Here is a 14,701-nt window from a genome sequence, read left to right on the forward strand (position 1 = left end):
TTGTCTTGAAAATTGGACTGGGACACTTGAGCGTTGGTGAATGCATTAGTGCCTGACCTCTGAACTTTGCAGTGTTTTGTTGTGAGTCGCTCACATTGTCATTGCAGGACCAACTCTTTCTATTGCAGCAGAAATTTGGTGCAATTCTAAAATAAGTTGAGTTTTAAACTAGGTCAAACCCAACTTTAGTATCATCATAATGAACCAAAGGAAAACAGTTCTCATCTTATATAATATGAAGAACGACTTGTAACAAGAACAAAATATGATAGAAAATTTAAAAGGTTATCAGTCATTAGAACAGCTTGTATCACAGAGTGCAAACCTCAGTGTGTGGACTCCGTCAGTCAAAACGACGAGAAAGCCAAGCACATATCAGATCAAGACACTGTATTTATGATTGCAGCTCACGAGCCTTGATCTATGACTAAAGTAGGATTTGGAGGGCATAACTCAGTGCTTCTGAGTTTTCATTTTATTTGTATTCATATTGACTCTGTATTCAAGACTACACCTTAAATTGTTAAGATATCCACGCGCCGACTCCACTTTCCATTCCTCTCAGCATAATACATGTACAGTGTGTTATGAATCCGTTGGATTTATGAAGGCTCAACATGGATTGTTCAGTTTTCCTCTCACAGGAGAGGCTTGTGTTGACTGTGGAGGTGTGGCCGTGATGTCTGATTATTTCATTTGACTGAAATAAGTGTCGAGGCTGTAGCAAATGCTGTCGTTTATCCAAATAATGTATTCAAATTTGATCGATTTCCAGCATTCCAGGCCGAATTTCACTCAGAGCCGCTTGTGAACACGATCATAACCCAAAGCGCCCCTCCTTACTATCCTCCTCCATCTCTCTTCGTCTTCCCTCATCCCTGCTTGTCCGCATGCCGCCTCCCGCAGGCGGCATCCCAGGGAACAAAAGCTACACTTCCTCTTCAAACACCGACAGCATGACAGGCTCAAATTAGGTGCCAATTACATTTATTTGAGTGACTTGTTTGCTGGTAAACTTAAGCAGCAGGCAGACATTGGACTGAGACCCCCAGAAGTAATTTCATATCACAGAATGAGCCCAGAGCCCACAAGTAAAATAGTGTTGAAAAGCCCAACATTTAAACTCCCTCTTTAATTACACTCACGATCCCCTTTCACAGTGTTTGGCTCTCTCACTTGTCATAAGTGTGTGTGTGTGTGTGTGCGAGACAGGTAGTGTCATTTTAATTGGGTTGTCTTTTTATTCAGCTCTAACCAAAGCCCATTACTCACAATTTAAAAGGAAGAGCAAGAGAGGAAAGCTTATTAACGATAAACCCCAACTAATAATAAGGGTCATTCTACAGAAAAGCCTGCTGTCTCACTGGGAACATAGCCTGGCACCATATCAAAACGCTTGGATCAGGCTGCAGTGAATATTTAAAAGATTCTAATCTTACACAACGCCCCTCCTTACAGAGAAATAAAACGAGAAGCAAAGAAGCGTGGCAAAGGTGAGAGAGGACAGAGAAACAGCTGAGGCCTCGTCGTGTAAAACATGACCTTTTTCTTACCAGCCAGTGTTAAACTCGACGTGGGCATCAAAGAAGCCGACGACAGGAGCCGTGGCGGCGTTCCAGCCGTGTATTCTGGCTCGGATTAGGCCCTCCCGCTTGCTGTTCCTCACAATCTTTACCAGGCCGGGGTAGCGTTTGTTCACATACTGGTCCAAGTTGAATTTGAGCTCAACTGGAAGACAACAGATTAGAAGAGAAATCCTTCTTTAAATGACAGTGTGAGAACATCGACAGGACAGCTGTGTTAAACGATAAAGCCTGCCTAAATGAAAAAGAAAAAACAGAACCCTATTAAATACTTACTATTCTCTGAACGCTATCTGGGTAACCTAAACACCTTCAAACTCCTCATAAAGCAAGTGGCAAATTCCTGAAAGTCAAATCGGATGTCCTTCAACCTGATGGCATTTGTGGAACTTGTATTGTCGCTTCGATTCACTCTGCTGTCAACATACCTCATCACAGTTGAAATGAAATAAACCGAATTCCACTGGTTTGTTGTTAGTTTCACTTCGTCCATGTGTGGACGTTTGTCATTTATCTATTGATTCTCATGGCCATTTCCTCCTGTCATGTGAAGGATACCAATGCAGAGTTTTTGTGTTGAAATATTTAAGATCCACAACAACTTTGGGTAAAGATAAAGAACAAAGTTACTACCTGATTCTCAAAGACTTGATCCTTCTGAGCTACATGCTACATGCTAAACATGATGATGGTATTTAAAGTTCCTCTACCAGAATCCACACAGGGAAAATGAAACATTTAGCTCTCAGTTTTAGTTGTTGATGTACGTCTCTAATATGTTGTCAAAACCTTTCTGAAGGAAATTCGTCTTTACACTCAAGACAGACACGTATTTCCAGCATTTATATTTCTCGGAAAACCCCCGAGTTTGTTGACGTCTTACCATCACGGAAACTCCCCAAGATTCCCGAGGCATTGTGCGGACAAGACCCTGTTCGTACAGTCGATCTCGCGAGATCTCAATTTGCACTGGAAAAACGATTAACGGTCGGTTTCACAGCATTTGAGACTATTCTCGTGGCTTGAAAATTCTTTCTTTGAGAAAGTCTGGCTTTTTTTGGAATCGGTGAAATGTTGATATTTTCACTTGCCCAGAAACCCTTGCGGCAGGTTACCAAAGATGATGCCAATTGGCAAAACATGCACACAGTTTGATGGCGACAAAGTCTAGTTTGTTGGTAAACATAGCGACTTTGGTGTGATCGATTTGGGGAACTGCGGGTTGGAAATGAGTGGTAATGGTCTTTTTTAGGTGTTTTGGTTCATTCTCTGTGCACAAGTGATACCTTTTATGTGAAGTATATTCTAAAGATATTGTTCTGATAGAGTTACTTTAAAGGGGTCATCTTATGCTAAATTCAATTTCTAAGAATTTTAAGTAATAATCGTCCCCATACCTGGAATGACGCCCCATAAGTAAAGAAAGTCTGTCCTCTCTCTCCCTGGCTTGTTTCAGTTTTTAAATAGTGTGTTGCTCCAACGAGCCAATCAGAAATCAAACCCTATATAGTGTCATCGGGGGTTTAGCCAATCCCAGTCAAGGTAGGCCCTCCATCTGAGTCCTCCCACAATTAGGCGTCTCTGCTCTGGCACATGGCACCACGAGAGGAAGTACTTTCTCTTCTTCTCAAGATGGGCATGTGTGGGCGGAGCCAGTCCAGCAGACACAGACACAGCAGATTCTGACTGTAGCTCCTATGGTCCAATATTCAAATGGAGGAAAATCAAGGAAAAGCTGGAGTTTGGGCAATAAACTTTCCAATGTTTTTGGACCAACAACACCATGAGAAAGTGTTGAAAAGCTGGATAATATGACTCCTTTAGTAAGTACTCATATCGGTACTCTGTATTGGCAAGTAGATAGTAAAGTTTAGTGTTGTCTTCCTTTACAAAAGTGGTATCGGTGCATCCCTAATAAATACTCTGTTGACAGCGACACATTTGACTTCAGAACTACTGAGACATTTGAGAGCATCTTCACAGACCTTTTAAAACCTCTTATTGACCCAGTGTTGTGAGGCCGGTGTGCTGGAGCATCCTCTGAACCCTGAAGGCTTGGCTGAGACTGAGAAAGATCGGTCCAGCTGAGTGGAACCTGAATAGTTTGCATACATTCTAACTGTAGTTCATCTTTCGTGACCCACAATATGAAGCAAATATGGGACACACACTCCTCCTAATTACATTTTTGCACGATCGAAGCATTTGAACCACAAAAGGTCAAGTTTCCCTTTTTCCCTTTCTACTGCACCAACGTGCGAGATGATACTCATCAGAGGCTTGTTGTAGTGGGTCAAATTACACACATTGTTCAGCAGTTTTTTTTAACCCGGCTGGTTCTCAATTTTCCAAAATAACATTGCTTGGTAAATCACACTGTGGGCTGTTCAGTCTCGGAGGATAAGCAGCCGTCTCTGACCCACTTCTCGAAAGTGTGCAATGACACAACAGCATTTTACAGCAAATGACTGTAAAAATAAGTTATATTTACTTATGTAAAGTTTGTCACAAAACTTGATGCATTCGCTGCTGTGCCTTGAGAGAATAGCTGCTCTTCTCGTTATAAATAATGGTCTTGACCTGAACAGTTTTAAGCTTGTGTGTATTGTGCGGCACAGCTTTAACCCAGTCTGTCACCTCCACTCAGAGAAATCCAGTCATATGACTGTGACACATTCGTAAATAAATAGTGAAAGAAAATAATGAGGAATCAGTAGTTTTTTGTTTTGTTTTGTTTTTTAACCTCATTTGTTTATTTTATTTTTTAGAAAATAGCACCATCTAAAGAGGTGAGATTTAACTGTTTGACCCTGTGGATAGTTGGACGCCTCATTCCCACGTAAACAAGCAGCATTTATTTGATTAAGTCTGCATGAGACAATGTTGAAGGTTACAATAAACTCTGCACTGCAGTCTTACTCTCGAATGCGTTCGCCTGCTGATGACTTTATTTATTCGAGCCGCATTATAAGATCGTCTCTCCTCGGCTCTCTCAGACGAGCTTGGCATTCATCGCTGGAAACAAAGTTTACTGGGTAAACAGCCAGTTGTGCAAATTGCTGTCTGTTTTTTTGGGAGGATGGATGGCTGTTTGAGCTTCTCCTCTGGGTTACTGCTGAGCGTTCCACTTTCTGAGGGGAGAGATTAATAAGGAGGCTCGTGGCACACCAGCTCTGAACAGCATCCACACCTAGCTTCTGACTTTGGCTGGCTCCATAAATCAGCCAGTGAAAGTATGAAAGGAAAAAAAAAAAAAAAAAAAGACAGACTAATCCCCCGTCTGTGTGATTGAGGAGACGCAGTGAGTGGAAGGACTGTCAGGAGTCTTTTTCTAGCTGAAGGTCTGAACAAACAGAGGGTGAATTTAGAAGCACTGACCCTTGAAGAAAGCAGGAGTCGACATTTGACACTGAATTAAAGAAACCACTGGGTCAGGGGAATTTCTTTATGTCTATTTTTTTGTGTCTGACTGTTCTGTCTCTATTTTATTGCAACATTCATGGAGCACCACAGGTTGGTATGAATTCACTGACCAGCTGACTGCAGAATGTCTTAATAGGATTTATAAGCTTTTATCATGGCTGAGTGTGTTTGTGTATATTTCAGAGCTAAAAAATGCAGTCTATTCTAGTCTTCTGTGTGTAGAGGGGGTGTATGAGCCAAAGGTGACTGATTGTGCAGAGTGCTTTTAGACTGCTGGAAGGTGCTATACGAGTGTCCATTTACAAGTCCATTTACAATTTGTGGCTTTCTCCTCCACACAAAATTACCCCGTTGAGTTATCTTAACGTTACATGTCACATGTTTATGTGAAGGAGGTGAAGAACGAGAGAGTGAACAGCCAAATTTAGACAGTTTACACAAAAACGTTTCAGGTGAAAATGCATAGTTTTTGCATTTTCATTTCAGAAATTCTGAAAGCAATGCAGTTCGCATGCCAGACCACGAGGTGGCACTGTTGGTTGTTTTTCTAATGAAATACACAAACATGCCTGCAGAGAACTAAACGCCATAAACATTAACAGTGGTACAACATGGACTTGCATATAGACAGACCACAAAGTTGGATTGTTATTACGAGAGACTCTCAACTACGAAACTACCATGACAATATCAACTGGGATTCCCGATACTCTGAAGGCTGCCATTGTTGTTATTGTCCATTTACTTGTGCAGACGAACTACTTAATACAGACGTAGTACACATGAGCAAGAACAGCTTCCACCATCTACACAGAGGCGGAGCCAAAACCTTTTTCAAAAACTTTTCTTTTTTGCAATTTTAAAAAGTTCCACCTTGGGATCTGTTTTCAAAAAGTGGCTTTTTTATTTGCTTCAAGTACCGCAATGTAAACGGACAATCAAAACTGTAACAGAAGCTATGTGTTTTCCGCTGACAACGTTGTCATGTAAACAGGGTCTTAAAGAAAATGGATTTTATTTATCAAATGGGGAATAACTTCTCATTCACTTAGAAACCAGTTGTTACTGCATCTTCTTCCAATTGTAGGACTGCACATGTGCAATCAACTTGCCTTGTGGTTGTGTATGTGAACTGATGGTCATTAAAGAGCTTTGAAAATTGCATGGCAGTCCTGAATTTGCTAATTAAGGTGTTTTTTTTTGTTGGATAAAACTATACTAGGTAATACAGAAAGCTAGTCAAAGTTTTAAAACTGAAATATCTCCTACTTTTTAGCAATAGAATACCATCAGTATAGATAATATATATATAAATAGACACTACATCCTTTCATATCCTTTGTCGTAAAAATCACAAAGAGTTGAGTGAAAATGCATAAAATACTAAACAGATTTATGAGTAATTAGGTTAATCTTCATTGTGATTCAGATCAGTCACTGCTGGGAGTTGCTTGGGGCCTCTTTGAGGAACTAACCACCTTTGCAGTTGAAAAGCTGTTGCACTCATAGCAGGTTTTGAACCGTGCAATGAGACTTCAGTCTACCCTGCAGCGAAAATACAATACAAGCTACTACAGTGTACTAATCACTGGGAAGGAAAAAAGTTATGGGACTCTCAGATCCCAGCAAATAAAATGTTGGATTGCATCCATGGCAGGAGAGTTATAGAGCAGGGAATACATTTTAAAGGACTGGCAGCACAACATAGCAGAGGATAAATTACTCTCCATCAAACTATGAATTTCAATGAATGCATACACGACTCCTCTGGCACCAGGGATTATGAATGCTACTCTGTAAAAGAGAGACAGTGGAGTTACTGCACACCTTTTGTTGTTCTTAATTGTGGTTATAGCCTTATAATTTACATACACGTAGTATCATCCAACCACTGACTGACGAAGTACCCTTCACTGACTTTTCAGCTTTTGTTTCACTCAGATCAGCTGCAGCACTTCAATCAGTTGTGATTTTGTCTGCTATAGTAGATTTACTCCTGCTACACAAACCACCGGTCACGTTCCTCCGACTGTGGATTTATGGACTTGTCTGAGGCGCAGTTGCAGAACCTGGTAGGAAATTGATTGTGTTCATTGATCAGCAGAAAACAAGTGTAGTTATCAGACGAGTAAAGCAGCTCACAGCGAACATCGTGACAACGACCATATTATACAGGTGGAAAAACATGCATCGAACACTAAAACTCCAAACCCGATAGAACAACTCCTCATGATTAGTACTAAGATGCTGTTTCTGCACACTACAGCAGCTCTTTACTGTGAACTGGAAGCATTTTGGCTGCTTTGAGGAGATAATTTGTGCAGCAGCACGTCAGCCGGGTCAGCTACCTTTTGTGCATTTACCGCAAACAGAACAGCAGTAAATTAGTAAGTTCCTGTAAAGTGGTGCGTGTGGATTCCTCTTCCCTGAACCTGCTCTTCAAATCATCTTCTTTAAAGCTCTCCACTCAACATAAAGCTTAATTCTCTCGGCATAACTGAGAGATAAATAACCACCCGAGACAAACAGGTAAACCACAACGCCATTATGCTGCTCATGGCTTGTCTTTCCATGGCTTTCCTTTGTGCTTTTAACCCTCTGTTTAATGTTTTCATGAAAGAGTTTGAATGATGCGTCAATTGTGGTGCTGTTGAGTACAGTGGTTAGAAGTGTCGCTTTTCAGGAAGGACTCCAGGTTGTTTCTGGCTTCAAGGCCATTCCAGATGGTCTTTGCATGGATCTATGGGTGCATTGATCCTGCAATCCAAATACATGCTTGGTGACTCCATGTTGCTCAAGAGTGTGTGTGGCTGACTTTCTCAATGTGTGCATTGACGGTCTTCCAACCTGGGATTGACACGCAAATTTGCTAAAACGGGTCTTACAGATTGTTTTAATGATCTTAAATCAGATTTCCCTCATGGATGAATGAAGTCGACAGAGACTTTAACTAAGGCCCCTTTAACACGACAGCGTTTCAGGTGAAAACGGATCGTTTTTAGGTTTTCGTTTCAGAAAAGTTTTCACGTTGGTGCTTCATTCTTCTAATGAAACCACACACACAGAGAACAATACGCTATAAACATTAGCAAGGGCGAGTACACGGACATTTGTATGGAGAGACGAACAAGTTGGATTGTTATCACTGTAAACTATAAAACCAGAATATGGACTGAGAGTCATGGAAGCCGCCGTGTTTGTTATTGTTTATCTGCTCTCGCATGTGCCGAACAACTATTTACCACGGGCATGGCGTGCATCCACGATAGCAGCATTTCTGCTGTCTCCATGGCGACGGAGCCCGAGCGTTTTGAACAGTTCTACCATTTCCAACCCAAAACGCAATGGAAGTTTTTGCATTTTCACTTGGAATCGTTGCTGTCTAACAAGACCCTAAAACTATATGCCCGTGTGCGCGTTACGGTGTTGGATAAAAAAATAAAAAATTTCCTGCAGCGCTAATGAGCAAATCATCCACTCATGAGCTTTAATCAGACTTAATGTATGCAATGTTTAAAGTAATTTTTATCCACTTGGAATGAACATTACTACAAGCTGTACTCAACTGATACTTGGTTTATTTCCTGTTTTCATTATATGAATCATTAAGTTATCAATTTGGTGGTGGTATTTGCTGGAATTGAATCCTGTAGGGCTCATTAAGTCTTTCCTTGCTGCTAACATTATGAACAACAATGAGCCGCAGTCGTCCTGGCTGACACACACAGCCAAAACTCATCAACGGGAAATGGGGATTTTAGCCGGGACCTGCTGGAGCCGCAGCCGAGAATAAACCGCTCAGCTACCAACAAATGTCACCGGCTGTCCTCGCGAAGAAAAACGTGTTGCAGCAACAAGGTAAACATGCTTCGTGCGACGGCACCTTCACTCATCTCACTGAGCCTTGTTTAAACGAGGGAGGACAGACCGAGCCGTCCGGAAAAGGTCAGGCAGTCTTGCTTGCATGCTAATTGTCTATGTCACGGCAAACGCGGCTCCCAAGAAACCGCTCACGCGTCTGCGCAAATCATCATCAGTGTTGGTAATTGTACAGTAAGAGCAGCCGGCAGAAGAGATAAGGACCTGATCGTGACAACTTTCATTGACAATGCCCACAACAAAGCGGACGGTGCAAAACTCCTTGCAGCTCATGTGGCGCCACGTCAGCAAAACTCATGTCCACAACTCATACACCCCTTTAAATCTATCACTTTTACACAACTTTGATGTGACAGTACTGACGAGTTTCCATGCCTGGAGTGGTATTACAACAACGTGCATGAATCCCCAGGGTTTAATTAGCAGGAATAGTTGGGCAACTTCATGATTCAAATATCAGGACAACCAACTGTAGCTACTCTTTAAATACATTAAATAAAAGGGATGACGAGTTACAACTAGGCTCTGATTATCCTGTTTTGAACAGGAATCCTTTTCTATTCTCTGAAATTAAGAATTTTCTTTGCCGTGTGCCAGGGCTTGATTTGTCTTCCTTTGGCTCCCTTGCTTTTAGTCCTTGAGGGTACCTGGTGGGCAGGGCTGCTCTGCACAACTGGATGAATGTGGCTCGTCTCCCGGGAGTATGAATGAGTCTGATTAGTCCACTTGGAGTTTTGGATCTGGCGGTTTTGTTTTTTGTTGCTGCCGCTGCTGGTCGCCCACCACCATGGCTGTTATTCTGGATGTGTGAAAGGCCTCTGCACACAACACTGTCACACTGATGGAACTGTTTATTGCTGTTTTCTGGTGTTTTTACTCATTGTGAAGTGTTTTATTTTGAGGGTACCATGTCAACACAGTGTTTCTCCTGTTTAAATAGCTTTGCAAGGTCACTAAAGGGTTAACTTCAGGTTTTTAGTACTATGCTGGTATTTCCATGAAACTTGTGCTGCGATATCTTGCAGGTTATGTTAACCAATGAGCTTTCGGGCCAGTGTATTTCATCAGAATCTTGTTGATAAAGGCCTGTGTGTAGAAAGAGGAGTGTTAAGGTAAGTGAGAACTTTCGATCCTTCACCTTCGATTTTTCCTTTATGAAGGATACAGTCTTTTGCTGTAGTATGTCTGCAAATTGCTGGTGTCTTTTGTCTCTGAAGAACAGTAAATTTATTTATTATTGTTAAGCCTACTGACAATTTTGAAGTGTGTTCTCATATTTATGTTTGCTCTAAAACTGCTTGAGGTTGAACTTTCAAGGCAAAGTGTTCACGTGTGTTCAATGTTACATACTGTATCTTACTATGGCTGTCACATTGCCATCACACTAATTTACACATTTTTAAACCACAATTCTTGCATCCTTTGGGGGCTTCAGCACTGTTGTTTCTTGCCTGAATGATTTCCTTGTATTCTTACATATTTTAATAATATGTTTTAATATGTACTCCACCCCCTTCATAGCAACACCCACACCGGTAGATTGGAGGATCCAGAAGCCAGATAAAAAAAGGGAAACCCAGCTGCATAGTGCAGGTTTTGGGACCACAAACCAAAATGAAACAGGAAGCTAAAGCGTGATAAAACAGAGTGGAGCTGAAGGGAAATGCTGGAAGATAACTCCTCATGGATTCATCAAGGCAAGCAATACCTTTGGTCTTAGACACACAGCTGTTCTTAACTTTCTTACCAACTTAAAATATTAATTACACTAGCTTTGATGTATCCCTGAGCTTTCTCACCTTTCTTCATAATCACACTTGCTCCAAGCTCTGAAATATTTCAATGAGGTTTTCATTGGGAGAAGTTTTGTTTACCCTGAGAGCCTAAAATGAGTTTTCACACAACACCCCGGCTACAATAACATTTTATAGGCTAAAGGGGAGGTGAAAACTAAAATTGAATACTGAGCATATCGCAGCCTTTAAAGTGAAAATAAGGTTGTTTTTCAAAAAAACGTATCGCGGGAAGCACACAGCAAGACTCCCGCTGATATAATGAGTGGAGGGGTCGACTTCCATTTCTGTCTGTTCGCTGTCTTTTAATGGCTCTTTTTTTTTTAATGGTCGGCAGTTAGAGCCTCGGTGGGGAGCGGAGACGTGCCAGCGGTGACTCCTGCCTCGGCCTTCTTTCAGTATGTTATTTATGCACCCTTTTCCTCTGCCAGCCTGAGGGAGGCAGGCTTGTTACTCTGTGCCAAGTGAAGGAGGGCCAAGTGTGGTCTGGAATCTAGTTCATTGTCCCTCGCTCTCCAAGCAGGAAAGCTTTTGGGATGTGGAGCCGAGCATTGTCAGCTGCTGTGGGCGTCGCGCTGTGGAGGCGAATGAAGGATTTGCCCACGTCACCATGGAGACAGTAGTACGCAGCAGTTTAGAGAAGGACAAGACAAATCCCTTCCCCTCGCTGTCTTTTTTTCTTCTTCTTTTTTTTTGAAGTTATTTTAAAGTGCCAACCTTCAGGGGGTTCTCCATCTCTTCAACTCTGACTCACAAAACCAAACACACACCAACGAAACTATGCACAGAAACTGTAGCATTAAAGGATGAATGGCCCTTCGGGGAGTGGATTAAAAGAAAAAAGAAAACGACCCTATTTGTTTACAGTCCCTGAAATCACCTTCACTGAGAAGACAAAACACTATGAAGACAGTGAAGTCTCCACAGAATAGGAAGGCATCCAGCATCAGACAGTGATAAACCGCAGTCTTATCATTATGTCTGAGATGACTCAGCTGGAGATAAGAACACGATTACGCACGGTGCAATAAGGAAACAATCAGAAAGATAGGGAATCAAATCAACACTGGAACATGCAAGATCACAGTTAACACGATCATTTATTTTGTGAAGCGTTTTAAAATGAGTTCAAAAGTCAAGAAGATCAGCAGAGATGGTAGTAGATGCACGATGATGGCGTTATTAGACTTGCTTTTTCCCCCAACGATGGAAAAATGTGAGACCGTGCCCATGAATGCTACTAACTCCTTGTCTGTGTATATTTATGGAATTTCATTAAATGTTTTTGTTTGTTTAAATTCTTTATTAAAGTTTTTTTTCTCTTGGATCTAACTTACTTCACCATGAAAGGTTGGCTTTTGTTGAGGATTCCCTGCTTGCAGCTACGTACATGTCCAGTTTACACAACAACGTTTCTATTGTGTTTTCATTTTGGAAAAGTTTCACATTTGTACACCAACGTTTTTAAAATGATGGCCGTTTACCCCGAAACAACGAAATTTGCTGGAAATGATGCAGTTTGCATGCAAGGCCACGTGTTGGCGCTGTTGGTTGTTTATGTAATTAAACTGGTTACGCTGTAACCATTCACACTGGCGAGATCACAGATATTTGTTTAGACGCTTGTGAAGTTGGATCGCTGTTAGACGTGGGTCGTACGTGCAGTAACAGCGTTTCAGAAAAGTTGCGTTTTCCCCCGTCTACACAGAGACAGAGAGGCAACGTTTCTAAAAACAGTTGAATTTTCAGTAGCTCCGAGCACCGTTGTTGTGTAAACGTACGACCAAAACGCAGCGAGAGTTTTCCGTTTGCACTTGAAAACTTGTAAACGGAGCCTCAAAGGTCTCACCACTGTCGCTGTTGTCGTCCACCAGGATGATCTCCTTGAGCAGGTGGGCGGGTGTGTGGTTGACCACGCTGTGGACGGAGCGCAGGATCACCGACAGGGCCTCGTTCACGAAGATGAAGACCACGGAGATCTGAGGAAGGTCCTCTGGGTACGTCAGCTGCTTACACCTGCGAAAGATGGAAGGATGTTATCCAGTGCTGAGAGACTTTCTGAACCGTGTCCAACCAAGTATGCACAGTGCTTGAGTTGTCTGGTCATATGGCGCCGTAAGACGGAAGGCTCTGCGACTTCCTTCAAAACTCCTGGAGGAGTCGTGGAGCTGGCTGAAAGGCCTCTGTGCGACCCTCCTTCCCAGTCAGACAGCAGAAGCGTGAACCCTTCTGACCGCCGACAGTTTGACTCGTCACAGCGACAAAGTCACAGGTGGAACTAATGATATTAATGACGGCTCCCTTCCATTCAGGAGTGCTGGGAAACGGGCACACCTGTGGTAAATGGGTCGCAGCCAGAGCTAATGTGATTAGGCGCTCCTGTCTGAAAAGTCAAACTGTTCACATTGGAAGGCGTGCGAGATGGACATGTTGGGAAATCAGCTGTAATTCTCCTCCGCTTGTTGCAGTTTCAAACATATTTTTCTTGACTGGATAAAATATTCACTGACATGTTCTGGCGCATCTCTCCATGGTGCTAACAGGCATATTTCTCATCGGAATACATATATATATATATATATATATATATATATATGTGCTGAATTACACTTCTTCAGAACACTAAACAAGAAAGGCAGAAAGCAAATAAATAGCACTCTTCTATTTCATGTAAAGGCTGGTTTTCATTTGATGATGAAACTCCAACTCACAGACAGGCTTGTTCCCTGCTGCAGAGTGACTAGCTCTACAGTAATGAAAGCATGTGCTCTTAAAAAAAGTGAATTCCAGCAGAGTCAAGACTTTTTCTTTTCTTTTTTTTTGTACAAGTTTGACATGTTCCTGACCAAGTAGCTTGAAAGAACCTGTCATGCCTGCTGATATCGAGAAGCAAAATGTCTCACTTCCAGACTTGATGCCAAAAGGGTTTTTTTTTTCTTCTTTTTCTTGAAAAAACAATGTGTTGCTCGAGTAATGCTGAAATAAAAATACATTATCAGAAAAAGAGGAGCTTGTATAATAATTTGTAGGGATGCACCAATACCACTTTTTTTTCAAAAAGAGTACTGTATGAGTACTTGCATTTGAGTACTCACCGATACCGATACCGAGTACTTAAATTTACTTAAAACTTTTTATTTATTTTTTTTTATGACACTGCCACTTATTACTGTAAGAACACATCACGTGCATGGCCCTTTAACAGACGTGCTGCTCGCTTGACCAGTGTGCCTGTGAGAGCGAGCGTGCTATGGAGCCGGTCTGGGAAGAAGCTGTACATAAAACTAACTGGCAATTAAATACAACAAGTGTTCATCTCAGAAACTAAGTTTCATGCCCTTGTTTCCACCGGCTGTGAGGCGGGGAGTTAACCGCTCCTCATTGGCTGCACGTGATGTGCGCTCCTTACCGTGCCATGCAGCGACGTGACGTAAACCGTCATGTCTTCAGTGTATCTTCCTACATAACAAGGATACAGACTCCAGTAGCCGATTAACCTTTTATTTATGTCCACACCGAACATACACGGAGGAGTACGGAAGAGTTTTAGGGCCACTGAAGAAAAAAAAAAATTTGGAGGCTAAAAAAACCAACCTTCATGCGTTTAAGAAAAAGTCGAAAATCAAAGTCTAGATTTTTTTTTTTCACGGAGAGAAGTCTATCGTAGATGTGAAATTACATTAAATCACTTAATTGTGACTATATCGGGTTGCTTACTGCTTATGGACATGTGATTTTACACAGGATTTCCTTGATTAATAAGAAGACATTTAAATTAGCAGCCCGGGATCCGTGCCTTTGTCCTTCGTATTCGGCGAACTTCCACGACGGAACAAGGCAGCAGGCTGCTCTGTCTCTTCTAGTCCTGATACTGATGATAACTGCACCGTGTTTATGAGCTGGATTCTGTCCTGAAGCATCTTTTCACCACTTCATTAAACCGCCTGTTATGCATTTTGAGGAAGCAGTCACACACGCTGGCATGTGGATGGACGGACTTTTTTTTCTACTGTGAAAAAAAAA

General features: G+C 41.9%; 1 protein-coding gene across 1 annotated transcript in view; it reads right to left on the reverse strand.

Annotated features, from left to right (window-relative positions):
* galnt9 (polypeptide N-acetylgalactosaminyltransferase 9) overlaps positions 1 to 14,701 on the reverse strand; it is a 112,653-nt gene that overhangs the window by 64,197 nt on the left and 33,755 nt on the right. Inside the window, exons 3-4 of the mRNA XM_080466796.1 lie at positions 12,528 to 12,694; positions 1,554 to 1,728 (exon numbers count right to left, since the gene is read on the reverse strand). Of these exons, the coding sequence (XP_080322922.1) occupies positions 1,554 to 1,728; positions 12,528 to 12,694 (342 nt within the window). The remainder of the gene's footprint in view (positions 1 to 1,553; positions 1,729 to 12,527; positions 12,695 to 14,701) is intronic.

The sequence above is a fragment of the Lipophrys pholis genome (assembly GCF_963383615.2).
Source record: "Lipophrys pholis genome assembly, chromosome: 7".
NCBI lineage: Eukaryota > Metazoa > Chordata > Actinopteri > Blenniiformes > Blenniidae > Lipophrys > Lipophrys pholis.